Below are 25,291 nucleotides of genomic sequence, written 5' to 3' on the forward strand. Positions count from 1 at the left end.
TGGCGGCGTATTACGAGGCCAAGATTGCCGCATTCCGCCTGTTGCCCTCGTTTTCCCTTCGCTGTGCGACTGACTGACTCTCTTCTCTACTTTGACTTTCCTGTCCTCATCGGTCTGCTCTGACAGTGTCTCTTTTCTTCTGCTGACTTGCATAACATAATCCTCCAATTCAACCATTCTGCACTGATCCCTTCGCATTCCATTCCAATCTCGCATCCGTTCGATCCGCGAGACTTCTCCTAAGCCACCTCCCCCCCCCCTGTGACGTACCGCGGTTCGTCCCACTCGCAGTTAGGCACTATATAAACAGAAGCCCTACACTGCCCCCCCTTTCCACCCCTATTTCAGCGCTGACTCGCCATCTTCGGTTCTTCTGGAATCTTTCTACATGCTTCACACTTCTGTGAGCAAACACGGCTGAGTGTGGTAATCCAAAAAAAATGGCCTCCGTCACATCCCTGGATAAGGACTTGCGCAATCTGCGCTTGTCCCGCTATACCCCGCAAGCAGCCGCGGAAGTCCGCAGCTGGATCGAAGAAGTGCTCCATGACAAACTCCCGGCAGGGGATCTTCTGGAAGCTCTGAAAGATGGAGTGGCTCTTTGCAGGTAAGACCCGGAACTCTGTCCGATGAAGAACAGCCTTCTTCCGTATGGGAATCGCAAACTGAAAGCCAGCCCGCTCACAGACTCGTAAACCTCGCCGTATCGCCGGGCGTCAAATACAAGCAGTCATCCATGCCGTTCGTGCAGATGGAAAACATCTCGCACTTCCTGCGCGCCTGCCAAATGCCTCCTCTCAGCCTTCCCCCGCATGACGTATTCCTGACTGTCGATCTCTACGAGGCCAAGGACCCCGCCCAAGTGCTCCAATGCCTGACCTCGTTCAGCCGACGGGCCAACGCTCTCCAGCCCAGCAAATTCCCCTACGCCATTGGACCACAGTCCAAGGGCAGCTCGCTCAGTCCACATGTGACAGGGTCCAGTCAGGGAGGTGCCTATACTCCCACCAAGTCGCTCGGGTTGGGCGGTAGCAATTCGGGTCGTTCCAGCCCAGCGCGATCTCCGCAGCCGGTCAGCACCTGGAGCAAGAAGTCGGACGAGCACAGCACGGCCCCGGCCTGGAACATCCACCAATACGGCTACATGGGCGGAGCCAGTCAGGGCAACCAGGGTGTTGCGTTCGGCGCGCGGCGCCAGATCACCACCGCCGCGCCCCACGTCCCCAGCCTAGCGGAGAAGGAGAAGCGCCGGCGGGACGAGGAGGAGAGAAAACGGCTGCAGGAGCTGGAGGACCAGCGGCGCCGCCAACAGCAGCAGGAAGCCGAGGAAGAGCAGGCCCGTCTCGAGGAAGAACGCCGCTGGGAGGAAGAGACGGCGCGGACGCGCGAACAAGAGCGCCTGCAGGTGGAGGCGGAGCGCCAACGCTGGGACCAGCAACAGCGCCAGTGGCAAGAAGAGGAGGACAAGCGCCAGCAGGAGGAGCGCGAGACGGAGGCACGGCTGGAGAAGGAGCGACTCCAGCGCCGCGAAGCGCAGGACAGCCGCCTCAACGGCCAGTTCCTCAGCCAGTACCAAGCCAGCATGGTCGCCGGGGCCGGCAAACCCGCCGCGACGTCGGAATCCCAGGAGCGACACCGCATCCGCCAGCTGGAGCACGAACTGGAGCGAGCCAAGGAGCGCGAGCGGCAGTACGAGCGCGAACGGGACGATGCCACCCGCGCAAAATCCCCGGAGACCGCACGGAGCCCGCGCGCGGTCCCCGTGGCCCCCAAGCCCAGCTACGATCTCTCCTCCCTCGAGCAAGAACGCAAACTCCTCCGCGGCGAGTGGCAGAAGCACCACGACAACGACCAGCAAGACAACAACAACAACAACAACAACAACAACAACAACCTCCCCACTCCCATTGCCGAGAGCCCCTCCAGCCCACCCCCTCCCTCCCTCCCCGCGCGCCGCCCTCTCCCCGAACCCACCCTCACCGAATCAAAACCCCCAGCAATGCCCCCGCGCCCTCTCCCCGACCCAGCAACCTACACCTCCCCGCCTCAATCCCCCATCCGCAAACCAGTCCCCGTCCCCGTGCCTGCCTCCCCATCAACAAGAGTCGACCGCTTCCTCACCACCAACAACCCCCCCACCTCCCCCAAACCAACCACCCACCGCCCCGCCGACTACACGACGACCGCCGAGGTCGACGCCGAGAACAGCCGCCGCCTCGCCGCCCAGCAGAAGACCAAGGCCGGCGGCTGGGCCTCCAAGTCCCTGCTGGAGCGCGAGATGGAGCGCGAGCGCGAGCGCCAGCGCGAGTGGGAGGAGAGCCAGAAGCAGACCCAGGAGGCCGCCGCCCGGGGACTGCGCGACGGCTCGCTGGGCTCCGGCCCCGGCCAGGGCGCCTGGGACGTCCACCAGTACGGCTACATGGGCGGCGACAACCAGAACCGCGGCGGCCCCGGACTCGGGGTCGGCGGCGCCCGGAGGCAGATTATTGGGCCGCGGCCTGCGCCTTGATCTTGTTGCTTGGAGGAAAACCACTGTGGTTGTTTAGAATTCTCGGAATGCGTTCGCGCTGGGGATGTGCTTGGAAATGTAGTTGATAGGTAGCGGTTGGCTAAGATCTGGTGGATGTTTTGGGAGATCTAGTGATGGATCGATGGAGAGGATTTAATTACTGAGGATGTTCCTTATTTTATACCCGTTTTTTTTTGTCTATCAGCATGGTAGCTACTATTTGGAATTGAGGTGCATTTAGTATGCGGTTTGTTGGTTTTTGCTTTTGTTGACTGGTCCAGTTGGAAAGGAACCCTGGCTGGGTGGGGTCTGTAGTACGAATGTATTCTTCAGATGAATGATAAGTAAAGGGAAGAACGAGAAATAAAGATGTAATTCAGATCCTCAAATCAAGAAACATCAGCTCTGCTACAATCACAACAACAGGGTATCTATCTGACTATTCGAGAAGAAGCACTTCCTAGGTTAATTCGCCCGGAATATAAAAAACAACGAGACGAGACAAGACAAACACGAGCAACAAACACAGGCTAGGCACGACAAGACAAATTACAATTGCCCCACTCGCAGATGCAAACGCTTATGACCACCACCCACAAACAGTCTTCTCACTAGGAGCCAAGCCTTTCAAACCGCGGCAACCGTCATCCCATGATCCTCATTCCCCTGCGTCAGCGGAATGATCTCTTCGACCAGGAACCACAGCCTCCGCCCGCTCTCCAACAGCCACGCCCACTCGATGTCGCCCGCATGCAGGTCGGCCTCGCGCTTCTTCCTCCCATCGTGGATCGGGCGCTGCTCGCGGGCCATGATCCCCTCGCCGACGGCCTCCTTCAGCGCCGGGGTCACGGTCAGCATGTCGTTGTCGGCGAGCAGGATGATCAGCGTCTCCAGGGTGATGGAGATCTTGGCGTTGTCGGCGGGGGAGTTCGTGTTCGCCCCGTAGGGCAGGAAGCAGTATTCCAGCTTCGCTTGGCTGAGGTACTCGTCCGCCGTGTCGGGGGCGGCGGACTCGCGCATGCGGAAGAGCAGGTACTCGCAGAGGGTGGTGAGGGCGGCCGGGGGGAAGTGCGGGAGGGCGGTGGGGCTGATGAAGGCCTGGTACGAGGGGAGGGGCAGGTGGCGGATGTTCTCGGCGAAGAGGTGATACAGCTCTTCGAGCGGGATGAAGTGTTCGGGGATGGTTTCGGAGACGGTGGAGAGGAGGTGCAGGAGGCGCTGGCGGAGGGTGAGCGAGCGCATGCCGCCGAGGGTGCAGGGGTCGGCGTGCATGGTGGCGAGGTGGCCGGGGGGGATCTGGTCGTCCGGGACATAGCGTTGAGAGGTAGGATCGGAGTATTTGAACGTGCCTGTAGGCGTGCCGTAGTTGTCGGGCGTCAGGAAGTTTGCCGGGGTGGTGAAGATGGTGGGTTCTGGGCGAGTTTCTTGCGGGCGAGTACCTCGTCGGGCTCGTTTCGATTGCCGGAGGGCAACACCACCACCACCACCACCGTCTCGTCTCGACGAGGCTGGGGCCCCTGCGCCGCCGCGACCGCGACCACGACCACGACCGCGTCCTTGTTGCGGCCGTGGCTCGGCGTCTTCGACAATAATGTCATCTGTAGTGGTGGTGTCGTCGGCGTCAACACTGTCTTCGTCCTCCTCGTCGTCGGTCAGATAGTCCCCATACTCTTCTGCGTCGATGTTGACCTGCATCCCGCGCTTCTTGCTATTGTGGCTGGACTTCTTGTGTTTGCCATGCTTGAGTTCATTCTCAAAGACCACGCGGAACTCGTTGGAGGTTGTAGCCCGGCCGTCGGCGAAGATAGATTTCACGATTCGACGATTCCGGCCGTAGGTGGCGCTGGCGCCTTCGATGTAGCGCACGATGAGGCTGTCTTTGAGTATCTGATCGGCTGCATCATTCTCTTTGGCCCTGGTCTTTGACCTGCGCTTCGCAACGTTCACCTCGACGGCGTTCGTGCTGGAGTCCTTGATCTCTGTCCACTGTTTATGTCGCTCATTCCAGTCATTTTCGAGCACCTCGCACATGAACTCGAGCCAGATCCGCCAGTGTTCCCAGCGCTCGTGGTGCAGTACAGAGCAGTTGAAAGCCCAGCCGACGGCATGCCAGAAGTCCTCCGCACGGGACCAGATGGATTGTGATTCCCCCAGGTCGAGGTTTATCGGCGTCATGATATCCTCTGTCGCATCCGGCGAGGTGGGCGCGTCGTCGGCCCCGCGACGTCGGCGGCCATGGCGAGATGTTTCGAAGTGCGTGAAGGAGAACGCGAGGCCGAATTTGGCGGCTCTGGGCCCAACGAGCGCGTTGGTGAGGCGGAGGAGACGGAGGGATGCATTGGGAGCTTCTTCCTCCTCGGCTGTCTTTGCGCGAGTGGTCGTGGAGGGGTGTACAAGGAAGGTCGCGGCGACAGCCAGGTGCTGAGGAGGTGGAACGAACGCTGGCGTGGAAGCAAGGGTACCGGCGGTGAGAATTTCTAAAAGGAAATTTAGAGCTTGTGTATCTGGTAGAAAATGTGAGCATTCGCAAACAAAGAAGTAGATGGACTGTGTCGAGCGAGACATACATAGCTTCTCTTCGAGGAAAATGCCAGAGTGCTGGACCAGCTCGAAGGGAAGCGGTTTAGCAGGACGATAGAGAGGCATAGATGCCTCTGCACCTTCTAGGATAGCCATCAAAATAGCTGCAGAGGATGATGTATGTGAAGATTGGAGAGGAAGAGCTGCGATGCGCGGAGAGAAAGAATCGCGCCGATAAAGGCTGATAGCCGGTCAAAGAAACGCGGCGCTTATCGATAGCCGCATCGGACGTGTTGCTTCTGCCCCATTGTAGGTAGCCAGTTGTATTTGTGTATAGAAGTATGAGATGAATCAAGTCCGAACAGCCTGTTGGACAATGGTATGACCAATTATCTTCGAATGCAATTATCTACAGATGTCATAGAGTATGGCAGAGAAGTAAAAAGAAAGCAAACCAAAAAAGAAAGTGGCGCTGCCCGGAATCGAACCGGGGCTGGCACGGCCACAACGTGACGTCATACCACTAGACCACAGCACCTGTTGTTGTGATGTTGGCCTCATTTTAGAGTCCTGTGTACAGGTTTTGATGCCAGACTGTTGCATAGGTATACATAATACAGTACACATCAGTGCCCATTAGTCGGCCTTTTGCCAATTACCATGCTCAGGTCTTTGATATCTGTATGTGTACAGGTGTGTGTATATTTGACTCTTGCTTCTGGTAGCCAGATGGGCGGCGTGGTGGCAACCTCAACTCACAAATTAGCCTGGCGAAGTACCTTTATCCAGCCACATACATGAATGTTGAAGTACATACATGTCTATCAACCCCAAACCTTCCGCCCTTCCTCAGCAGCCTCTAAAGTTGATGAGTTGCTCGGTATATGCAGGTAACACTCTATACATCTGCTATCAAAAGTCGGGTTCTCTGGTCTTGGCGCATTCATCCAGTAAAGGACACCCTAAATACAGTCGATATTGCATTATATATCAAACATGAGGTTCCACAAGCAACGATCTATGCGAGCTGGCATGTTTGTGGTAAAAAGTACATAAGACTGTAGAAGAGTTCAGGTCTCAGCAAGATGTTTATCGCTCACGTGATGTTCATACCGGTGGAATACTTGCTATGAAGACTGTAGGCAATTCACGCCGGTGTCCTTAGTGAATGATTGCTTTCTTGTTGTGAATGTGTATAGCATGTGAAGACGCGGGACACGTCCCTACTGAGCTTGGTGCAGAAAACATTCTTGAAAGAAGTTATCATTCTCATCAATCTAACACCCACTCTCATGGTTATGAAGAAGTGAGATCCCACTGCCAGTGTAACAAGAAGAAGCTGTTCTCACTGATCACCTACCTTACCCTAGGAGCATCAGATCACCCTGAGTACCTTGATCTCAACGCTGTTCACAAATTCTGCTAGCTGATCTTCAGAGGAGGTTGGCTTGGATTTACTGTTGTGCATCAAAAAGTGACGACATCTGCAAGACTGATCGCTATTCGGTCTTGGAACTCGTACTGGTAAGATATCTTTCAGTGAACTGAGTGTCTTATTTAACCGACTCCGTCAAGCCTATACTCCATATCATAACAGTCTCGAACACATTTCACCAGAGCGATGGCAACAAGAAGTTCCTTCCGCAAGTTCCCAAAGCTGCCCGCCGAGCTTCGTCTCAAGATCTGGGAGGAAGCCCTACCCGAGCTCATCGAACAGCCCCTCTACTTCTACAGCCAGCGCCAGCGCCAGACTACCCACGCCTACGACACCCTCGCGGCGGTGGTGCCCCAGAGCATCGACGTCCAGCACGGCCAAGTGCGCCCCCGCACGGTCGAGCTCCCGCACTTGTTCGTCAACTGGGAGGCTCGCGGGACCGCCCTGTGCTGGGTGGGCAAGCAAGACGCGGAGACTCTCTCGTCGTGGATGAGACCGAAACAGTCCCCGTCCCACCACCACCACCACCACCACCACATCCTCGTTCGTCCCTTCTCCCCGGAGACCGACACCCTCTACGTCTCCGCGGAGCTGTGGGATGGGTTCATCCAGGAGAAACGCAAGACGGAGAGTGTGCCCGGATACCGCGAAGTGGGTGGAGTAGTAGCACGAGAACCGACGTTCATCGCCTTTCCGGCCCCCGAGCGGGCGCTGCGGTCGGTGGCGGTGGCGATGAGGCTGCTCCAGGAACATCCGGGGAGCCTGGTCGGCGCCTTTTTCCGATGGCGAGGCGTGAAAGTGGTATACCTGGTTGTCCATGAACAGGGGGATGACGAGAGACAATTTGAGAGTGATGCGATGGAAGGGAAACAGCCGTGGAGATTCGAAGTATCGGAAGCCACGCTGAAGGGGAGGTGGGTTCCAGCGAGCCGTGAAATGGAATGGGAAGCCAGCGGCAGCAGCAACAACAACAACAACAACCAAGAGAACGACTCCGACTTAGAGAAGCTGAGTACGGTCATGCTCGGAACCCAGCCTTCGTTGACTGCGCTCTTCAGGGAGTGGAACCCTTCGGTTCACAGGGATTTTAGGGTCCAGCTTATCCGTGTTGCCATACAGCGTACGTGAGAAGCTGCTGATGCTGGGGCATGAAGTCCGTGGGCACCTGCTGTGGTTGGTGTGGTTTCATTCCTCTGCAAGGTGTATCTAGGCCGTTGACTGGTCACTGGGGTTGATGTACAGTAGTTGCGACATGCCAGTCCCTACACAAGCAAACACTGAGCATGTGGGTCCGACGTCAAAGCCAATTCTCATCCGTAGCTGTCCTACGCCCTTCGCTTGATGTAGTCGAGCCGACGTCGTACACGGCTTGCATGCACGACGGCAACGCCGTGAAGACTAAGTAGTGACATTTGAGCATGTCGTCGTATCGTTGGGAGTTTCAGCTCCAGACCGCCAATTGAGAGCTCTGCGAAGCGAGTAAAACAGGTTTGTTGCATCGCGACAAACGCACACGTTTGCTCTGAGTCCGGACTCTTGTCTGCGAAGCTGGAGGACGTTGTCCATGTAAAACGTCAATGCGGAAAAGCGGCTCGGCTCGTACCTTGACATGGGCAGGTACTGTATACAGCCCTGAGTCTTGTCACTTGTCACTGTTTGCCGCTGCCGAGCCGCAACAATGAATGTGACCAGGTCAGAAGCTTGCCAGCGTTGGTCAATTGGAAGACTAAATCTCCGAGTGTTACTGTAGGATCGAGAATCGCCCGTGGGAAGAAGAGCTCGGACGGTTTGCAGCATCTCACGTGGTTCAGCATCGCGCATAACCTTAATCTCTGAGGTGTAGCCATGGGTTACACCGGTCTCATCGACTACAATCTCGAGCCTCTAAGGTGTTCTGGTTGAGGTGAGCGACGATGGAAGTGCTCTGGGATGAAGAGAAGGAGGGGAAATGTGCTTCCCTTTTGCTCAATTCCACAAACTGGGGGAGAATGGCGAGTGTGTCAACATAAAAGCCCGGGGTTGGGCTCTTTCCCCAGGAAATGAGGGAGCACCTCAAGCTTTGAACAGCTAATTGAAGAAGCAAGCATGATCTGGAATACTTTTCTCCAACTGGTCGTCCTTGTGCTAGGTATCCTCCAACCAGTCTGGGGTTTCCCTTCTGTCGAAGTTGAACGCGATGAGCCCCAGGCCTCAGACCGATATGTCTTTGCCCACTTCATGGTACGTCAAAGTGTCTCGCCCCTTTCACAAGTCAAGACTGTCTCATCAAAGCTAACTACCCATCTCCACAGGTCGGGATCGTCGAGAACTACCAAGTCGAGGACTGGATCGCCGACATGCAAGCGGCGCAAGCGATCGGCATCGACGCCTTCGCGCTGAACTGCGCCAGCATCGACAAGTACACCCCAACCCAACTGGCGCTGGCCTACCAGGCGGCGCAGCAGGTCGGCTTCAAGGTCTTCATCTCCTTCGACTTCGCGTACTGGACGAACGGCGACACGGCCAAGATCACCGCCTACATGCAGCAGTACGCCAGCCACCCGGCGCAGATGCAGTACCGGGGCGGGGCGGTGGTGAGCACCTTCGTGGGCGACAGCTTCAACTGGGGCCCCGTGAAGCAGGGCACCTCGCATGCGATCCACGCGCTCCCGAACCTGCAGGACCCGGCCGAGGCGTCCAGCAACCGGGCGCGGGCCGCGGACGGCGCGTTCTCGTGGTACGCCTGGCCCACCGACGGCGGCAATAGCATCATCAGGGGTCCGATGACGACGATCTGGGATGATCGGTACGTCAAGGACCTGGCCGGGACGACTTATATGGCGCGTGAGTTTTCAGCCGCAACTCTCTGATCTGACTTGGCTTAAAAATGTGCTTGCAAGGAGGGTTGGGTTAACGAAAGCGACAGCCGTCTCGCCCTGGTTCGCCACCCACTTCAACAGCAAGAATTGGGTCTTCATCTGCGAGAACCTGCCGACCCTCCGGTGGGAGCAGATGCTGAGTCTCCGGCCCAGTTTGGTCGAGATCATCTCGTGGAATGGTAAGCACATACTCCGCAAGCCCGTAGCAGGACAGCCCCCAACTGTCTATGTACATACCCACTGAGTTATAGACTACGGCGAATCGCACTACATCGGCCCCTACGCCGCCAACCACAGCGACGACGGGTCCTCCAAGTGGGCCAAGGGCATGCCGCACGACGCCTGGCGGGACCTGTACCAGCCCTACATCGCCGCGTACAAGTCCGGGGCCGCCACCCCGCGGGTCGAGAAGGACAGCCTGGTGTACTGGTACCGGCCCACGCCGAAGGGGGTCTCGTGCCCGGAGGACAACCTCGGACCGCCGAACGGGATCTCCATGCTTGGGGACAGTATCTTCGTGGCGACCATGCTGACCAGCCCGGCGACGCTGACGGTGACCAGTGGGTCGAATGGCCCCGTGCGCATCGAGGTGCCCGCGGGGATCGTGACGTCGAACGTCTCGATGGGGGTGGGCCCGCAGACGTTCACCGTCAGTCGCAATGGGCAGACGATTCTGAGTGGGCAGGGCGGGTTGGCGGTGCAGAGCCAGTGCAACAAGTATTACAACTTCAACGTGTATGTGGGGAAAGTTGCGGGGTTTTAATTGTGTTGTTGGCTGTATCTGTCCCTGGTCATTGAGTCTAGGAGGCTAGGCTAGGAATGCCGCTGCAAGGATGCCGCGATGGTCGGGTTTAAGTCTGACCTGCTCGAGAGTCGGGTTTCTTAGGAAATCCTAGGGATTTGGGGTTGGGGTTTGTGGATGGTGGGATTGAGCTTGAGTGTTGGCATGGTTGGCGCGAATTTATATAGTTTTGGGATGGAAATGAGGTTGTGGAGTTCTCCTGTATAATCTCGTTATCTCTGGCTTTGTGCAAAGGAAAGAGCTTGGAGGTGGGGGGGGGGGGTTCGTGATTGATAAAGAAGCCGAGTTGATTGTGAGCTGAGTACAAGAAGCGCCGGTTAGGAGGGATAAAGACTTTCGATTGATATTCTCCGGGATGAGATTATCGAAACTGATTTTGAGTTGAAATACGAAATTCTGAGTGCATGCTGCTGCGACTTCTTCCAAGACGACACAAGCGCGTGTACCGCTTCGCTGAAGAGTTGGGATTTGCCAAATCTCGAAAAGAAAACAGAAGGACACCAATATCATTATCGTCGGTCACGGCGTCGACCCCTTTTTCTATTCCCAGATCAGTGACCCCGAGACTACCTTATCTTCGAACCGCGGACTTGACACTGCAGACCTACTCACAACAGAACTACCAAGGCAATGCACCAGGAAGTAATAATGGATGGGATATATGGGTAGGTAGTGTGTAGTAGTGATGATGGTGAGGATAATCTGGAAACCAAGGAGAATAGGAGTACAATAACCCCTCCGTTTCTCCCCTATTTTTGGGTTCTTCATCTAGTGTAGCCCGCCGTCCCCTTTCCACGCCATCGCCCAATTTTATTCTTCAAAGATGAAACCACAATTCAATTGTCTTTCCACCCCAGTTTCCAGTCGCAGAACGAGGAACCCCCCCCCGACAGTCCTTGCCTCCCCCTTCGCATGGAAGGTACCCTGGAAATACACACCGGTACAAATTGGGCAGATGAGTGCCCCACTTGGTCTTCCCCAAATGTGGACGGAGGTCCGATCCCGATGGCTGACAGTGTGGGGTGGATGGAAGAAAAGGGGGACATGAAGGTGATGACAGCGAGAGACGTAGGGGAAAGACAACATAGACGCCAAGTGGAGAATATTAGCAAGAATGGAGAAAAAAGATAGGAAGGAGGACAAGTCTGGAAAATGAGAACATGTGAGTTGGATTAAGATAAGGAAATTCGATGAACCGGAGCAGAGAGCGACTACTCCTCGGGGATGTCGGAGAAGAGGCCTATTCGCAAACGGTGCGACTGGCAGAGAAAGAAGGTTAGTACTGCGATACTGCCGCCTGAGACGGTGGGTGGGGCCAAACTCACAAAGGGCAACTTCGGGATGACCACCCCCAGCGTAGCAAGGAAGTTGATGGTGAAATACGTCAGGTCGTAGTGGGTGTAATGCGTGCTGAGAAGGAAAAGGCAGATGGGCACGCAGAGCAGGAACTTCTTGGTCGGAGTGTATTGGTCGCCATTGTCAATCTGCTCCCACATGTTGAGGTTGTCGTACGCCCCGGCGTTGAACTCGAAAGGGATGCCCCGCACCCAGTGAAACATGAGGAAAGAGCCGAACATATAGCTGATGTTGGTGAGGGTCCAGGAGGTTTCTTGCGAGACACCAGGAATAATGTCGAAGAGGATCTTCAGAGCCACGATCAAGACGAAGTGAATGGTCCAGGCACCTAGATTGTCGTCGTACAAGCCGTCAGCCACCTCGTTCATTCTGTGCTTGACTGCCCGCTGAGATTCGCGCCCGCCTTTATGTGTGCAAACTCACCCTTAGCATTGACCCAATTCGCATTCAGATTAGGGAGGGCAGCCTGGTCGCTGGTCCGCTCGATGGACTCGGGAGGCTCCTGATAAATGATACTGCTCGACCGTCTCCTCCGCCCAGCCTTGCCTGAAGACATATTGGAGTCCGGAGTCAGCCGATGTCGGCCAGTGTCGACTTCCGGAGGGAAGGAGATGGCACGGGGAACGAGTAGAGAAGACACTTTGGCGGTATTATCGGCAGAGCAGGAGGAGGGGATAGTCGGAAAGGAGGAGGAAGAGGAGGAGGAGGGAATCTTGGCACGAGGAAAGAGAGAGTCGCAGGTAGAGGAGTAGGAGTCGAAGAAGTGGAATGGATAGAAATCGAGAATAAAAGGAAAAAGACGAAAAGAAAAGAGAGGGTGAGGTGGTTTGATTGAGGGAGACAACAAAAGTAAGAAAGAGAGATAGTTAGAGAGTAAGTAGGTTAGCAAGCAGGATGGGGGAAGGCCGATGTTCGACTGGACTTTCGATTAGAGGCGACGGCGAGATCTGAAGAGGATCCCCGAATGATGGATGGTTGGTCACGGGAGCACCGGTACCGTATTCCCGTTACCGCTTGTATTCTATTCTGCTGACCAGCTCAACTCTCAGCAGAATCAGAATTAAGATGTTACTGCGAGTATTCTTACAATCATGTAAAATAGATGAGGACTTGGAAAGGATTCTGAATCTAGCAAAAGCAAAAGGACACCAAGTACGATATGACTATGTCCCGAGATGCAGAAGGGGGAAAAAAGATGATGACAGATGCCCCGATCTCCGACGGGCTCCAGGAGACAGACAGAAGAGAAGACCTGTCAATGGGAAACCGAAACAGAAACCGAACAGAACAGAACAGACACAGACACAGACACAGACAACTAAGAATAGATAAAGCCAAACGAACCGACCGAACGGTCGGTCCGCAAAGAATCCAGACGCGGACAGAAGTTATTAGTTCCTCGGCAATCGATGCAGAGGCATGGTTCTAGACGCTCATCGATCTGCTGCAGGTCAAACTACAAGTCATATATAAGTCGAGTTACATATAAGAGTCTGGGAAGCAAATGATGCATAGGGAAGTACGTAACCACCAAAATCGGACAAGAAAATAAGATAAGGTAAGGTAATAGCAATCCATGATGCTACGGGCTAATAATAAAGTGCCATCCCAATTGGGTAAGGAGGAAAACGGCGGACGGACTTCTGCAGTGGTTCTTACCGCCTTCCGTAAATTTCCCCAATCATGCTTCACAACTTTAGTCTTCGCGTTGCACAAAGCACTTTCGACTATTCTCCAGTCATCATCCTCAAACCCAACTCTCCTCCCCCTCCCCCTCGCCACTGACGTTCCAATCTCGCAGCATGTCTGCTCCCCCGTCCGATGACGGTGACTCCCGGACCGCCGCCGTTGGACAATTGAATGGCTCCTCCGTCCGCTCCTCCCGGCAAAGTTCCCACGACCCGAACCCGAACCCTCGCAAGCGGCAACGACGCAATGGCGCCGCGGACGATCGCAAGGTGCAGGATTTTGTGCCGCAGGGGGCGACCTTCAGCGCCAACTCGCTGGAAGTAGATCCCGACGACGAGACGTCTTCCTCCGGCTCCGACAGCGAGTCTGTGGGCACCAGTTCATCCGAAGAGGAAGGTGATGCCGCAGACAAGCCGCAGTCCGCCGCCGCCGCCGGCGCGGCAGCAGCACCACCCGTCAGTTGGAACAAGGGCAGCAAGAGTGCGATTCGGACGTCACTTCGCGGGAGTCGCAATGCGGCCGAAGAGAACCAGAAGCCGGCTGCTTCGAAGTTCGACGCGGTCAATGACAAGTTCTGGCGCAGCCGGAGCGCGTCGACTTCCTCGGTCAGTGACCGTGGCCACGCCGCCTTGGACAAGTCCGATCGCGACGATGAGATGGAGGAGGGCGAGGTAGACGAGGCGGAGAGCTCTGCGGACTCGAGCCACATGCAGGGATCGGTGGACTCGGATGATTCGGATTCGTTGGACTCGGAGGCGGACGACTCGATCTTGCTGAACATCGGCGAGCGGGGCCCCGGCCAGAACCTTGGTCAGACCCAGGATGGCATTCTGACCCCCGACGGCGACGATGAGTACGAGCCGGTCACAAATGGGTACAAACGTCGCGGCGCACAAGACGATCTCATCGACTCCCCGAAGATGTCGAAGGAAGATGCACACCGCCGATACTCCCAGAGGTACCCGACAGCTCCCTCCGTCCTCGCCGATCTTCACCGGGAGGACATGGACTTCCAGGCGAAGTACAGGTTCTACGACCGTGACATCAATGCCATCGATCTCCAGCTCCCGATCGCCTGTACGGAGTGTTTACAGGAGGGCCACCTGGCTGAAGTCTGTCCCTCGAAGGAGGTATGCCTGCTCTCCCCCAAATCACAGCCACCCATCACCCCGCTCGCAGATAAACTAACCCGAAACTAGTGCGTCCATTGCAATGCCTGGAACGAACACCAAAGCAGCCTATGCCCCACCTGGCGCCGCTGCCAACGCTGTCGCGAGCGCGGCCACGACGACGACACCTGCCCCTCCGCCCTGAAAGGCTCCGCCTCCGAGACCCCATGCGACCTGTGCGGCTCGTCCGACCACCTCGAACTCGACTGCGACATGATGTGGAAGCTCAGCAACCAACACGACCCAACGTCCGGCCCCGTCCTCGTCTCGATCTCCTGCGCCAAGTGCTGCAGCAACCGCCACCTCATCGGCGATTGCCCCTCTCTCAAGAAACCCCTCCTCTCCTCCACCTGGACCCTCCACGGCATTGACCTGGGCATGATCACAAACACCAACTCGGTGGTTAACAGCCGACGTGGCGGCGGCGGCGGCGGCGGCGGCGGCCCCCGAGGCGGCCAAGCGCCGGGCCCCCGCGGGATGAAGATCCGCGGTCGGGCCGACCAGCACCGCCCACCGTCCTCCGACAGCGACGACATGATGAGTCGGCTGCGTCAGCAGCCCGTCAAACGCGGTAACAACAGCAACAACAATCGCGGACATATCCGTTTCGGAGCGGGCATCGGCACGAACAATAGAAATATTGCGCCGACGGGTGGTGGTGGTGGCTATCGACAGCGGTCCCTGTCGCCGAACGGCCGTCCGGGTCGCGGTGGTCGTGCCGGCGGCGGCGGCGGTGGAAGAGGCAGAGATAGTTACCAACCCTCATCCGGGGGTCGAAATGCGAGACCGCCACCCGCGCCCTCGCGTCCGGCCAGAGGCGGCGGCGGAGGACGCGGTGGTGGTCGGGGTGGGAAGAGAGGAGGGGGAGGGTCCGGTGGAGATGCGTACCGTCCGCCGCGGCGCTGGTAAGAAGGCCTGGGATTGATGCAGGATGTGAATGGTTGATTGAGTTGACACGACTGATACCCCCTCTACGAGTGGCTGCGGGGATAGATGCATGTTTGCGTACTTGGTAAAAAAATACCCCGGGATGATTATCTTTCTTTTATCTGTTTGTCTTAGTATCATTCCCTCAGACGAAAAGGAGCCAGGGCAGGTCCTTTCTCGCAAAGCATTATGTACAAATGCCACAAAAAGCCATTGTCTTTCTCTTTATTGATCTAAATCATTGAGCCGATGCCGCGGCCGTGGGTGCATCGGTCGCGGGAACTTTGTTCCCACCTCTGTGACCGACGAATCCACGGCCCAAGATGTCGACCAGCTCATCTAAGCGCTCAATGCAGAGATCGGTATGCTCGTGGTCTCTCAAATGAGCATTGTGGTCGTTGAGGAGGAGCACGGTCGCGGCTCCCGCCGTATGCCCGGCCGTCATATCATCGAGGCTATCTCCAACCTAACCACGGATGCAACATTAGCAAAACAATCAGTTCGTATCACTCAACCCGGCCCTTCATACAACCCTTGCACACGTGAAGTCAGAGGGCCAAGCCGAATAACGCACCATAATCAACCCCTCCCCGCCATCCTCCAACCCCCACTCCCTCGCAATATGCAGAATCCCCGCCGGATCCGGCTTGGGCAACAACCCAGGCGTCTCGCGGGTGATGATCGGCAGAAACACATGAGCCGGGAGATGATTCTGCAGGAGATTCGTCACGGGGGCCCTATTCGTTTTCATCCCACCGTAGTCAGCCTATTCCATGCCAAAGCCCCAAGACGAGAGATGGGAAAGCGCAGAGCGAGCGGGAGAAAAGCAATGCATACTCAAAGTTCCGCGTACACAACGCCCGTCGAATCCCCCTCTGCTCCAGATAATCCATCAGATCCACCAGCCCCGGTTGCGGTTGTTGGTGGCGCATGGCCTCGCGTTCGATGGCCTTGATCTTGTCGGCGGCTTCGAGTTGGGCGGAGGCGGTGGGGAGGCTGGCGATGTGGTGGAGGATGTCGGTTTTTTTGTCGATGTTGAGGACGGCTCTGTTTTTTTGGAGGTTTAGGATGGGTGGAGTTGGACAAGTATGCGCCGGGGGAAGGGTTGAGGTTACCGCATCTCGGCGAACATGTAGTTTTGGGGGAGGCTTTGCGTGGTTTGTTAGATTGATTGGGTTGGCTGAGGGAAAGGAGGGGCAGGAGGAGAAATAGAGTAAATGGTTTAGAAGAGAAAGAAGCATAGGATGAAGCAAAGATAACCTGAAAACTCACCATAATGTGCCGTCGACATCGAAGACGATGCCCCTCAGCGCGGGTGCGGAGGAATCTCGCGAGTTCTCCGCATTGAGAGGAGCGAAGCGTCGTTGACGCAACGGGGATTGCGGAGCTGCTGCGGAGGAGAGAGTAGCCATGAAGCGATGGGAAAGACGCAATGAATTGAAGGGAGAGAGGAGCATTGAATCCGATAAGATTGTGAGTCAGTCCAGGATAGTTCAGGATGTTGGAGACGGAGAGAGTGGAGAGGGAGAGTAGGAAGAGAGGACCTCGGAGGGGAGAAAGTCTGACGTTTGCGGGTCCGAGTGGCTCCGCAGCCGCCGATAAGATAAAGAAAAGTCATCGTCGATGGAATGCGGAGACAAATAACCATACACAACTACTATACACAAGTGCTGCATGGTGAATATTGGATTCGCGTCTCCTCTGCACTTCATCCATCTTCATCATGTTCATTGAAACTCAGCATGTAAGGACCCAACCACCGGGTGGTTCCTTCCTGCAATGCCGATGCACCTCCTCCTCACTGCCACTCCCACCACCACCACCATTCCCAAATCCTGCCTCCCTTAAAACAAAATAACCTCGAAATCACACCATGGAAGCATTTACTGTCTTTTTCATCTCACCACCCCCTCTCCCGATCGCCACATTTACAAACCCCAACCCACCTGCTCGATCGTCCATCATAAAAATGGCCTCTGCCCCGGGTGCCAGCCTCACTCGCGCCATCCACCTCACGGCCACCATCCTGATGCTCAACCTGCTACTGTTCGTGGCATTTCTCCGTGACATCGACCCTTCGTCCGAGCTGTCCCATCGCCACGGCCTCTGCCAGTCCATCCACCGCAAAGAGCGCCGCATCATTCACCTCAGCTCCCTCATCCTGGGCCTCGAGCCCGCCGACCCCTCCCACCCCGATGACCCCGAAGCGCATCCGCACCATTCCACCGTCGACGCGCAGGCGATGCAGAGTCTAGCGACGTCCCCCACAGCCACCGAGCGAGTGAGCGGCTCCTCGCTCCGACCGAAGCGGCCACTGCCTGCTGCGAGCATCCTCTCCCTGCGGCCGTCCAACCGCCCAGTGAAACGTAGTCGAGGAGACAGCGCCGTGACTAGCCACTCCGCCATTGGCAGCAAGACTGCGAATTCAGTGGTTGAGGTGCAGCAGCAGCAGCAGCAGAACGTCGTCTACCCGCCGCGGATGAGTGACTCGATCTACTCGGCCACCCTCAGGAGGAGTCTGTCATTGGGGTCGGATCGCCGCCAGAGTATCGTGCTGCCCCACATCCGCTATTCCGGGTTCATGACGGAGCGATTGCGGTTCAGCGTCTTGAGCCAGCCGTGGTCGATGGTCTCGGTCGTCGCGCCAGAGAGTAACGAGGTGCCCGCGCACCACCGCGCCGAGCCCGTCGTCGTCGAGGAGACGATGGACCGCTTGCAGCCGGCGTGCTCGGTGGAAAGTTATCCGGGCCAGTTCCCCATCAGCGATGGGGTGGAGTTGAGCTGGTTGGCCACGGCGACGCAGCGTCCTGGTGCTGGGCCCGCGGAGGATGAAGAGAACAACGCTCCCACTGTTGCTCCTGGATTGCAGACTTCTATGAGGCCGTATACCGAAGTTTAGGGTAGTGTGTGTGTGGAGTGTTGTCAGGTCAAAGATGTAAGTATCATTAACTGAACTGTACCTTAGAGTATACAGGCTTCCCGTGCTGTGTGGGAGAGCATTCATGCACCCGCCATGACAGGGACCTGGTATGATTGTACTGTACAATAACGAAGAGAGCCGCGCTCAGTGTATACCTTAGATGCTTTGTCACAAACAGACTTCCTTATGAATGGCATGATCCAGATACCCCATAGCCCGGACGAAGATCTTAGCACTCTCCAGAACGCGTTTCTTGCTATCCCCGTGCGTATGCATCCCCACGAAAGCGCCATACGTCGAATCGAAGTCGGTGTGCTTGATCGCCTTCCAGATATTCAGCACCTCATCCGGCGGCAAGGGTATCTACCGTCAGGTCCAAGTCAGCAAAACCCCCCCGAAGAAGGATGAAGCACCGGCAACAAGGGCGACCAACCATATTCGGATACGACCACAGGAACGTAAACGACGCCGTCCCCGGCAGTCGATCGACATGATAGATCCCACTCGGCACCGTCCCGATCGTATCCGCAATGAGCAGCGTCCGCAACGCCCACCACCACAGCACCGTACTGCCTGGGAAATGGCCGCCGGTCTTGATCACCTCCAGCTCACCTAAACCCTCACCCCTACCCCCCTCCTCCTCCTTTACATCAACCCCCAAAACCTCCCCTAAATCCAACCTCCCCGCCTCCCAAAACACCTGCTCCTCGCCCCGCCGAACAACCCACTCCGCATCCTCCGCGGCCAAGAAGACCGGACACCGGAACGCGCGCGCCCACTCCAGATGCGTGGCGTAGTAGTGCGGATGCGAGATGACGATGGCCCGCAGCCCGCCCAGCGCCTCGATCTGGGCGATCGTGGCGTCGTCCAGGAACGGGATGCAGTCCCACAGGATGTTGCCGCGGCGGGTCCGGCAGAGGAAGGCGCGCTGGCCGATGGCGAGTTTGGGGACGGTGTGGATTGCGAGGAGGGAGGATGTCGTTAGGTCGGTTTCGGGGTCGGTGCTGGGGTGGAGGGAGTGGAATTCGTTGTGGTAGGGTTGGTGGGGCTCATGGTCATGGGTCTGGGTTTGGGTCTGGTTTGTGCTGGGGTTTGGGTGGTGGCGGAGGGCGCGGAGGGTTGTCCAGGATTGTCTGGTTTGTTAGAATTTCTGGGTGACTCTGGGACTCTGGGTGATGTGCTTGTGCTGGTGCTGGTGAATGCTGGGGAACTTGGAAGGGGAGGTAGACACTGTATACGTATACTGTACGTACCCCGTTGGAGGGATGAATTGGCGGGGATCATCGCAGATCTTGCAGTTGGGTGGCGGCGAGGTGGTGGGGAATTGCGTGCCGCATGTTGAGCAGATGACGAAATCAAGAGATGATGGGGGTGAATCTGGCATGGTGCATAGGTATGTAACTAGTTATTGAAACGAGGTTGAGGACGAGAGAGCGGAGGGTGTGATGGAATACTTGATGAGGGGAGAGGCGAGGGAAGGTCTTAAGGGTCTTATACTTCGTGTTGATTACCCCGCATAAGGAACATTTCCGTGGTTCAAAACACCCATCAAACACGATAGAGCTGGGAGCCATGGCAGGTCCATGGCGGTTGGAGTCTCCATGTCATCATGACTACTACTACTAGATAGGTAGGGACTTGACATGCAACCCCCACTTATCACTCCCCACCCCCCCCATTCTTCTCATACTCTAACCCCAACTCCCCTCATGCCAGTAACCACAAACCGATAAGCTAACGGCATTCATGGATAGCTACAGTCACCATGCATAGAGCCTGGCTGCTACTTATGACCTGACACTAACTGCAATTAACAATTATCAACTAGAGGCTAGAGCCAGTCTACACTCACACTCCAGTCACCGCATCAAATCAAGTCAATATGTAGCGCATCACTATACGACAGCAAATGGATACATGGTATAACAAAATTCACAGCCACAACCTCGTCCACCCACACAAAAAGAAATCACGCTCGCACAAATGCAAGACGCTGGTCATAGCACATGGTGCAACTAGTCATGTCATTATGTCGTAAACGGTCCGCAGGCAACAAATCAAAACAATAAAAAGAAAGGGTATCAACTGAAATCAGAAACGTCTAGTCAAGCTCGGCATCAACCTGCTCCGGACTGGTCGCTCGATACTGGCTTCGCTTCCGTCGCGCCGGGCTGTACTGACTGCCCGAGTTGAGGGGACGAGGCCCCGTCGGTTTGCGCGGGGGAGGCGTGCTGCGTGGGGATTGAACAGCAGAACTCTACAGAAATCTCGTCAGCATAGCTCGTCTCAGCCGTCCCTTCCAGGAATGCACACTGACCCGTGAAACGACACGATCCATATACGACCGCTCGTCGTCATCCTTAACCTTGGGGGGCCTCTCCGGGATCAGGGGCCCTTCGTCTTTGATCTTCGGGGGTCGCGGGGGTCCCGTCTGGCGAGAACTGGCTTCTGAATAACCTGCGTCCGAGATGGGGGATAGCCGGCCGCCACCACTGTAGCGCGGATTGGCATTTACACCCGACAAGCTGGGATTCGATCCCCAGTGGTCGGACGGTGCGGTGTAAACCTGAGCCTGCGTTTCCAGCTGGGATTGGTACCGTCCGGTGGGTCCTTGGCGGGGCTGGGGATGGTGCAGGTCGAGGCTACCGCGGTGAGCCCGGTACTTGGGCGTTTCAGACACCTGAGATGGCACCAACGGCGACGGTGGTCGGTTCTCATGTTGCTGGTCATCTAAGGTGTAAGTGGAGCGCAGTCGATCTTCGCCCTGAGGATCATAATAATTTGTCGTTTGATATGGCCCCTGTGCGAGGTCGGACCCGGAGCGCGAAGCATCAAAAGACGCCCGCTCTTTGCGATTCGGTTGAATGCTGTTGCGGATGTTGTCACCCATCGACGAGGCGGTGGTCTTTGACCAGCGTGAGATTTTGGGAAAGAACGAAGAGCTGCTGGATTTGTGCTTCTTTGCCTTCTCGGTAGTCTTCGGGGTGGTGTCAGTGCTAAGAGCCCCCGAAGCCATCGCCTCCCGAGGGGGTGTTGAGACAGGAGCCGAGCCAGCTCGGTCCTGTCGGTTGTTGGGGTTCGGCTGAGACACTAGGTGAGGGCTCAGGAATTCCCCGCGATCGTCTTCCATATCCTCATCAACCTCCTGGACCGTGCTCACACGGTTCTCGAGGCCCTTCCGGAACTGATTTGGATCCTGGACGAGCTGTGACGACGTCGAAAGGTATTCGGAGGGATTCCCAGGAGAGGAAGTTCCCGAATGACCTTCTGGCTCATAGCCTTCCGGATCCACGCTGGCAGCCCGGTTACCATTGCGCGGAAACCCGTGATCCTGATTGTGGCGGAGAGCCTCAACCTCCTCCAGCAATTGCTCCAACATATCCTCGATCTTGGTCAGATCATTCGAGTTCTTCATACTCAGGCCCTTAAGCGCACGCTTGAAGATGTTCTTGCGCTTCTGGCTCAGTTCCTCGCCATCGTCCACAGACATTTGACGAGCGCTACGCGCACTGACCGGCAGTGGGCGCGGTCCGCCAACAGCCCGATATGTACGCTCGTGCTGTCTGTCGCTGGCCTCCATGAGCATTCCATCTTGCTGAGCGATGAACTTCTTCATTTCCTCGAACGAGTTGCGCATCTCGGCCGCGCTTCGAACCAGCGTCACCAGAATTTCCGTATCTCTGGCGTTCCGTTGCGCATCGCGTACAGTAAGCTTAGACAGTGTCAGCAGAGTTGTCTAAGTATTGATGAAAGGGAAATGGAACTTACATGGTCCATGAGTGCGACGATGTCCTTGGACTGAATACGATCGATGCCTTTGCCAGTGGCACTATCATATAGCGGAGATCCAACCCCATGGGAGTACCCACTCAGCTGTCGCTGATGGCCGGGTATGAAATCATCAGCTCCCATGGGACTGTCGAACATACCCATGTTGGCATCAATCCCTCCCATCCCTTTTTTCAATGGTTCAGGCGTATCAACGCTTGGAGAACGGGGATTGGCAGCCGAGACATAGCCCTCGTCTTTGGCTCCAAGAGGTGTCCCATACAATTGCCGCGAATATTGTTGGTCGTAGTAGTCATTTGCAGCATATTCGTCCTCGGGGTAATATTCCTGGTCGTATTGTGCGTGGTCGACCGACCCCAAACCCAGGCCCGCACCAGCAGCCGCACCAGCAACGGCGCCACCCTTATCGAAGAGAGGAGACGGAGCATCTTTGGAAGGCGTCTGATTGAACGACCAACTAGCTTCTTGAGCCGCCGGTCCTTGGATAATGGAAGGATTGGTATTGATTTCCGATTCAGTATCTGGAAGTGGGTCTTCCTCGGGAAGGGGGCTCTGGTCGCGGATTCCGGCGAACATGTGAGTCGGATCTGTCAAGTCTTCATAAGACTGGGTCACACTCTGCGGAGGCGAAGTGGCACCCATACGTCTCGGGAACGATGTAGCATCAGGACTTGACACATTGTGGCCTTGCTTGAGAGGGCTTCCTTGGCGAGAAGCATGAGGAGTCTCATCCAATTTGTCCATCGCCTCATCCCGATCGCTCTCGGCTTGTTCGGGAATGTCGTTCATGGAGCGATTAGCAGCAGACTGACTGGACTTGGTGTCTAGAATAGTGGGATCCAAGAGCGAAGCCACTGCCGACTCTACGGCGAGGGGATGGACAAAGCGAGGATTGGCGGCGACACCTTCAGCGACAGGTTGGCCTTGCTTCGCGTGGTCCATGAAAGTAACCTCGCTGTCCTCGTTGTGTCCAGGCATTCTGTTGCGCTCAGTGCTCGCAGTCGAGTGGGCATAGTCGTCGCCGTCGTCTTCTCCATCCGAATGTTCAACCCAGCGATTGCCTCGTGGCGATGCTCTAGGCGTCTCCTCGTAGCCCAGCTCGTGCCCAGGGTCATATTGGTTTCGAAGGGACTCAGTCTGACTATTGATGCTGAGTCCTTCCGGGCGGGTTGACCTTGCGAGGTTGGTGCTGGGAGCAGACGAGAGCGAATCAATGGACAAACGCGGCTCCAGCCCCTTTTCATCGTCGGAAAAGTCGTGGTGATCATAAGAAGTCGAGTTCTGCTTTACTGGAGACTGGCTGATGTTGCTCGCCACGCTTTGAATTGGGCTGAGTGTCCGTCGTCGGCTTGTGAGATCACTATAATCGGTGTCATGGTGTCCTGCATGTACATCAAGCAAGTTGGCTGCAGCCGCCGCCGCAATAGCTCCGGCCGAAGCACCTCCGACGGACGAATGACTCGAGACGCTGCGCAGAGACAAGTTATGGCTAGATAGGTTGCTGTGCTTGAGCTTCAAATCATGCTGCGAGTCCAGAGAAGCCTGACCCGGGGATCGTGGAGTAGGGGAGATGGTTTGGTAAAACGACCCACGCGAGATGTCGTGTTCTTTAGACTCCTCGTAAGAATAGGGATCGGCAGACTGCTCTGAGAGCAGTGAAGCCCTTGTCAGATCTGACTCGATTGCACTGCGTAATGGCATGGGAGCAATGTTGTGTCTCTGGAAGACCAGCTCAGTCTCGTTGATGCCTCCTATCGGGCTCTGGGGGCCGCTGCTTCTGCGTCTACCTTCGCTACTAGCCAAGCTCGATCGCGAATCGTGATGCTGGAGAGCCGCCGCTGTTAGGGCGCTACCGACGAGGCCCGCTTTTTCTGCCTCGCGCAGCCCTTTGCTTCGCTGGCGCCGCAGCTTTTCTTGCTCAGTCAACTCTGGTCGATTGGCCCATTTGACGTAGCCAATATCTGGAGACTTCTCGCTACCCTTACTCGATCGCCGCTCGGCCCGAGAGGGGACTGAATCTCCCGAAATAGTGATCCCCTCGTCACGACTATCCTTGTTGAGAACAACTTTGGGCTTCCTAACGTCAGGCGCACTTGCGTGTTTTGACAGTCGCCTTCCGAGTCCATCCCGTGACGGTGTACTGGCGGAGGAGTGCGAGGCATTCATGTCCCGGTCAAACTTGGAAGTATTCGACATGACTTTTTGGTCTTTCTTCAGCTCTTTCAGTTCGGGCAGGATCAACCTCCGAATCGCGTCTTCGACGGTTTCAAGTAGTTTCGGGTTGTTGATGGACGATTTGGAGGTCCCGGATCGGAAGGAGTACTGGTCACCGGATCGGCGATGCGAGGAGACGGCCGAGGCGCTGAGGAGGCTGGACTCGGGACTGATCATGTCGTCGTGCCCTCGATGCCGGGAAGACTTGAGATCGGCCTCCTCACTGTCGTCAAACTTACTTTTCTCTGCCCGTCGACGCTGTCGGGAGCCGTCGCGAGGATCGCTGCTAAGCTTTTCTGCCACGCGATGAGCGATCCGCTCGGTGCTTAGGCTGCGACTTCTTTGTCGTCTCGGGGTCTTAAGGTAGTCCTTGGACTCGTGGCTTGGACCTCGCTCTAGGCTTTGACTGCGTTTGCGACGGAGGCCAGACGAGGGGGTATCCAGCATGCTATCTGCAGGCATGGAGGAGATATCCGAGGCGGGCAGCATGTACCGTGTGTCGCGCGACAGGCTGGAAACCTCACTACCACGATGGCGATCCATGAGCTCAATCTCAACGGGGGAATGACCAGGAGGCTGGTTCTCATCGGTAGCTGAATTGGAGGAGCTTATACTTTGATCATCGGGGCCGGACTCGGCCAGTAACCGGTGCTTGTGGGGCGAGCTGAGGGAAATGCGGCGGGAATAAACCGGTTTACGGTTGCCGCTAGACTCGGTGATTTGAATATGGTCTCTTTGGTCCTTCAGCTTCCGCGCGGAGGAAGGGGTCACTCGGACACGGACGCTGGGCCGCGAAACCAGGGAGCCAGAACCCTTCCCGCCCTCGAAATACTCGATGAGCAGGGAGGTCTGGGAGTGTTGCGACGAGCGGGACAGCTTGGAATCGTCCCCGCGGGAACGATGGTGTTGTTTCCGACGGGTGGGGATAGTGACGGGAGTCCCGTCGTCTGGAATGGAGTAAGAGGTTTTGTCTGTGCGGCGAGAGATGTCAGTTGCCAGATCAGTGCCTGTGACGCTGCCGCCGGTGGTGTTGGTGTCGACAATGGATTCAGTGGGGGCAGGCAGGACCGGTCTGCGGCGCGTTTCGACGCCCATCATGGTCG

General features: G+C 56.4%; 10 protein-coding genes and 1 non-coding gene across 11 annotated transcripts; 5 read left to right on the forward strand and 6 right to left on the reverse strand.

The window, feature by feature from the left end:
• Positions 1–164: 164 nt before the first annotated feature.
• BO66DRAFT_370179 (calponin homology domain protein) lies at positions 165–2,864 on the forward strand. The gene is made up of 2 exons (XM_025645407.1): positions 165–607; positions 688–2,864. The coding sequence occupies exons 1-2, from the start codon at positions 441–443 to the stop codon at positions 2,507–2,509; spliced, it is 1,989 nt and encodes a 662-aa protein (XP_025505999.1). The 5' UTR covers positions 165–440; the 3' UTR covers positions 2,510–2,864.
• A 48-nt stretch (positions 2,865–2,912) lies between these two features.
• BO66DRAFT_469896 (uncharacterized protein) lies at positions 2,913–5,434 on the reverse strand. Its single transcript, XM_025652749.1, has 2 exons — positions 5,077–5,434; positions 2,913–5,013 (listed from the first exon to the last, which is right to left on the reverse strand). Exons 1-2 carry the CDS (start codon positions 5,183–5,185, stop codon positions 3,137–3,139), a joined length of 1,986 nt encoding a protein of 661 aa, XP_025506000.1. The 5' UTR covers positions 5,186–5,434; the 3' UTR covers positions 2,913–3,136.
• Positions 5,435–5,496: 62 nt separating this feature from the next.
• On the reverse strand, positions 5,497–5,567 carry BO66DRAFT_t105. Its single transcript has one exon. It is a non-coding gene; the product is annotated as a tRNA-His (tRNA).
• A 1,083-nt stretch (positions 5,568–6,650) lies between these two features.
• On the forward strand, positions 6,651–7,592 carry BO66DRAFT_427420 (2EXR domain-containing protein; the record flags this gene model as incomplete). The annotated part of the gene is made up of 1 exon (XM_025650348.1): positions 6,651–7,592. The coding sequence occupies one exon, from the start codon at positions 6,651–6,653 to the stop codon at positions 7,590–7,592; it is 942 nt and encodes a 313-aa protein (XP_025506001.1).
• A 769-nt stretch (positions 7,593–8,361) lies between these two features.
• On the forward strand, positions 8,362–10,327 carry BO66DRAFT_427421 (glycoside hydrolase family 71 protein). Its single transcript, XM_025650349.1, has 4 exons — positions 8,362–8,684; positions 8,756–9,287; positions 9,370–9,501; positions 9,574–10,327. The coding sequence occupies exons 1-4, from the start codon at positions 8,550–8,552 to the stop codon at positions 10,083–10,085; spliced, it is 1,311 nt and encodes a 436-aa protein (XP_025506002.1). The 5' UTR covers positions 8,362–8,549; the 3' UTR covers positions 10,086–10,327.
• A 1,008-nt stretch (positions 10,328–11,335) lies between these two features.
• Positions 11,336–12,036, reverse strand: BO66DRAFT_436664 (ORMDL family protein; the record flags this gene model as incomplete). Its single annotated transcript, XM_025650939.1, has 3 exons — positions 11,336–11,383; positions 11,450–11,808; positions 11,904–12,036. The coding sequence occupies 3 exons, from the start codon at positions 12,034–12,036 to the stop codon at positions 11,336–11,338; spliced, it is 540 nt and encodes a 179-aa protein (XP_025506003.1).
• Positions 12,037–13,213: 1,177 nt separating this feature from the next.
• Positions 13,214–15,247, forward strand: BO66DRAFT_419104 (zinc knuckle domain protein; the record flags this gene model as incomplete). The annotated part of the gene is made up of 2 exons (XM_025649790.1): positions 13,214–14,299; positions 14,369–15,247. The coding sequence occupies exons 1-2, from the start codon at positions 13,283–13,285 to the stop codon at positions 15,245–15,247; spliced, it is 1,896 nt and encodes a 631-aa protein (XP_025506004.1). The 5' UTR covers positions 13,214–13,282.
• On the reverse strand, positions 15,208–16,766 carry BO66DRAFT_370192 (putative haloacid dehalogenase-like hydrolase). Its single transcript, XM_025645408.1, has 5 exons — positions 16,538–16,766; positions 16,381–16,413; positions 16,103–16,312; positions 15,840–16,002; positions 15,208–15,731 (listed from the first exon to the last, which is right to left on the reverse strand). Exons 1-5 carry the CDS (start codon positions 16,720–16,722, stop codon positions 15,504–15,506), a joined length of 819 nt encoding a protein of 272 aa, XP_025506005.1. The 5' UTR covers positions 16,723–16,766; the 3' UTR covers positions 15,208–15,503.
• Positions 16,767–17,138: 372 nt separating this feature from the next.
• BO66DRAFT_469902 (uncharacterized protein) lies at positions 17,139–18,164 on the forward strand (the record flags this gene model as incomplete). Its single annotated transcript, XM_025652750.1, has 1 exon — positions 17,139–18,164. The coding sequence occupies one exon, from the start codon at positions 17,139–17,141 to the stop codon at positions 18,162–18,164; it is 1,026 nt and encodes a 341-aa protein (XP_025506006.1).
• Positions 18,165–18,228: 64 nt separating this feature from the next.
• BO66DRAFT_345708 (putative metallo-beta-lactamase domain protein) lies at positions 18,229–19,659 on the reverse strand. The gene is made up of 4 exons (XM_025644558.1): positions 19,435–19,659; positions 18,841–19,260; positions 18,619–18,804; positions 18,229–18,548 (listed from the first exon to the last, which is right to left on the reverse strand). The coding sequence occupies exons 1-4, from the start codon at positions 19,567–19,569 to the stop codon at positions 18,354–18,356; spliced, it is 936 nt and encodes a 311-aa protein (XP_025506007.1). The 5' UTR covers positions 19,570–19,659; the 3' UTR covers positions 18,229–18,353.
• Positions 19,660–20,286: 627 nt separating this feature from the next.
• BO66DRAFT_409901 (uncharacterized protein) lies at positions 20,287–25,283 on the reverse strand (the record flags this gene model as incomplete). Its single annotated transcript, XM_025649206.1, has 3 exons — positions 20,287–20,442; positions 20,503–21,897; positions 21,954–25,283. 3 exons carry the CDS (start codon positions 25,281–25,283, stop codon positions 20,287–20,289), a joined length of 4,881 nt encoding a protein of 1,626 aa, XP_025506008.1.
• Positions 25,284–25,291: the final 8 nt, after the last annotated feature.

Source organism: Aspergillus aculeatinus, assembly GCF_003184765.1.
Source record: "Aspergillus aculeatinus CBS 121060 unplaced genomic scaffold BO66scaffold_13, whole genome shotgun sequence".
NCBI lineage: Eukaryota > Fungi > Ascomycota > Eurotiomycetes > Eurotiales > Aspergillaceae > Aspergillus > Aspergillus aculeatinus.

Excerpts from the sequence above, each read along its gene's own strand:
- BO66DRAFT_427421 (XM_025650349.1), top strand. The coding sequence starts at position 8,550 with ATGATCTGGAATACTTTTCTCCAACTGGTCGTCCTTGTGCTAGGTATC. Across the intron at positions 9,288-9,369 it reads CGGGACGACTTATATGGCGC|CCGTCTCGCCCTGGTTCGCC; the intron begins GTGAGTTTTCAG and ends CGAAAGCGACAG. Across the intron at positions 9,502-9,573 it reads CGAGATCATCTCGTGGAATG|ACTACGGCGAATCGCACTAC; the intron begins GTAAGCACATAC and ends ACTGAGTTATAG.
- BO66DRAFT_345708 (XM_025644558.1), bottom strand. The coding sequence starts at position 19,569 with ATGCCAGATTCACCCCCATCATCTCTTGATTTCGTCATCTGCTCAACA. Across the intron at positions 18,805-18,840 it reads ATTTAGGGGAGGTTTTGGGG|GGTTTAGGTGAGCTGGAGGT; the intron begins GTTGATGTAAAG and ends GGTAGGGGTGAG. Across the intron at positions 18,549-18,618 it reads TGTGGTCGTATCCGAATATG|ATACCCTTGCCGCCGGATGA; the intron begins GTTGGTCGCCCT and ends ACCTGACGGTAG.
- BO66DRAFT_370179 (XM_025645407.1), top strand. The coding sequence starts at position 441 with ATGGCCTCCGTCACATCCCTGGATAAGGACTTGCGCAATCTGCGCTTG. Across the intron at positions 608-687 it reads GATGGAGTGGCTCTTTGCAG|ACTCGTAAACCTCGCCGTAT; the intron begins GTAAGACCCGGA and ends GCCCGCTCACAG.
- BO66DRAFT_370192 (XM_025645408.1), bottom strand. The coding sequence starts at position 16,722 with ATGCTCCTCTCTCCCTTCAATTCATTGCGTCTTTCCCATCGCTTCATG. Across the intron at positions 16,414-16,537 it reads GATGTCGACGGCACATTATG|CCTCCCCCAAAACTACATGT; the intron begins GTGAGTTTTCAG and ends AACCACGCAAAG. Across the intron at positions 16,313-16,380 it reads TACATGTTCGCCGAGATGCG|AGCCGTCCTCAACATCGACA; the intron begins GTAACCTCAACC and ends CCAAAAAAACAG.
- BO66DRAFT_469896 (XM_025652749.1), bottom strand. The coding sequence starts at position 5,185 with ATGGCTATCCTAGAAGGTGCAGAGGCATCTATGCCTCTCTATCGTCCT. Across the intron at positions 5,014-5,076 it reads TTTCCTCGAAGAGAAGCTAT|ATACACAAGCTCTAAATTTC; the intron begins GTATGTCTCGCT and ends ATTTTCTACCAG.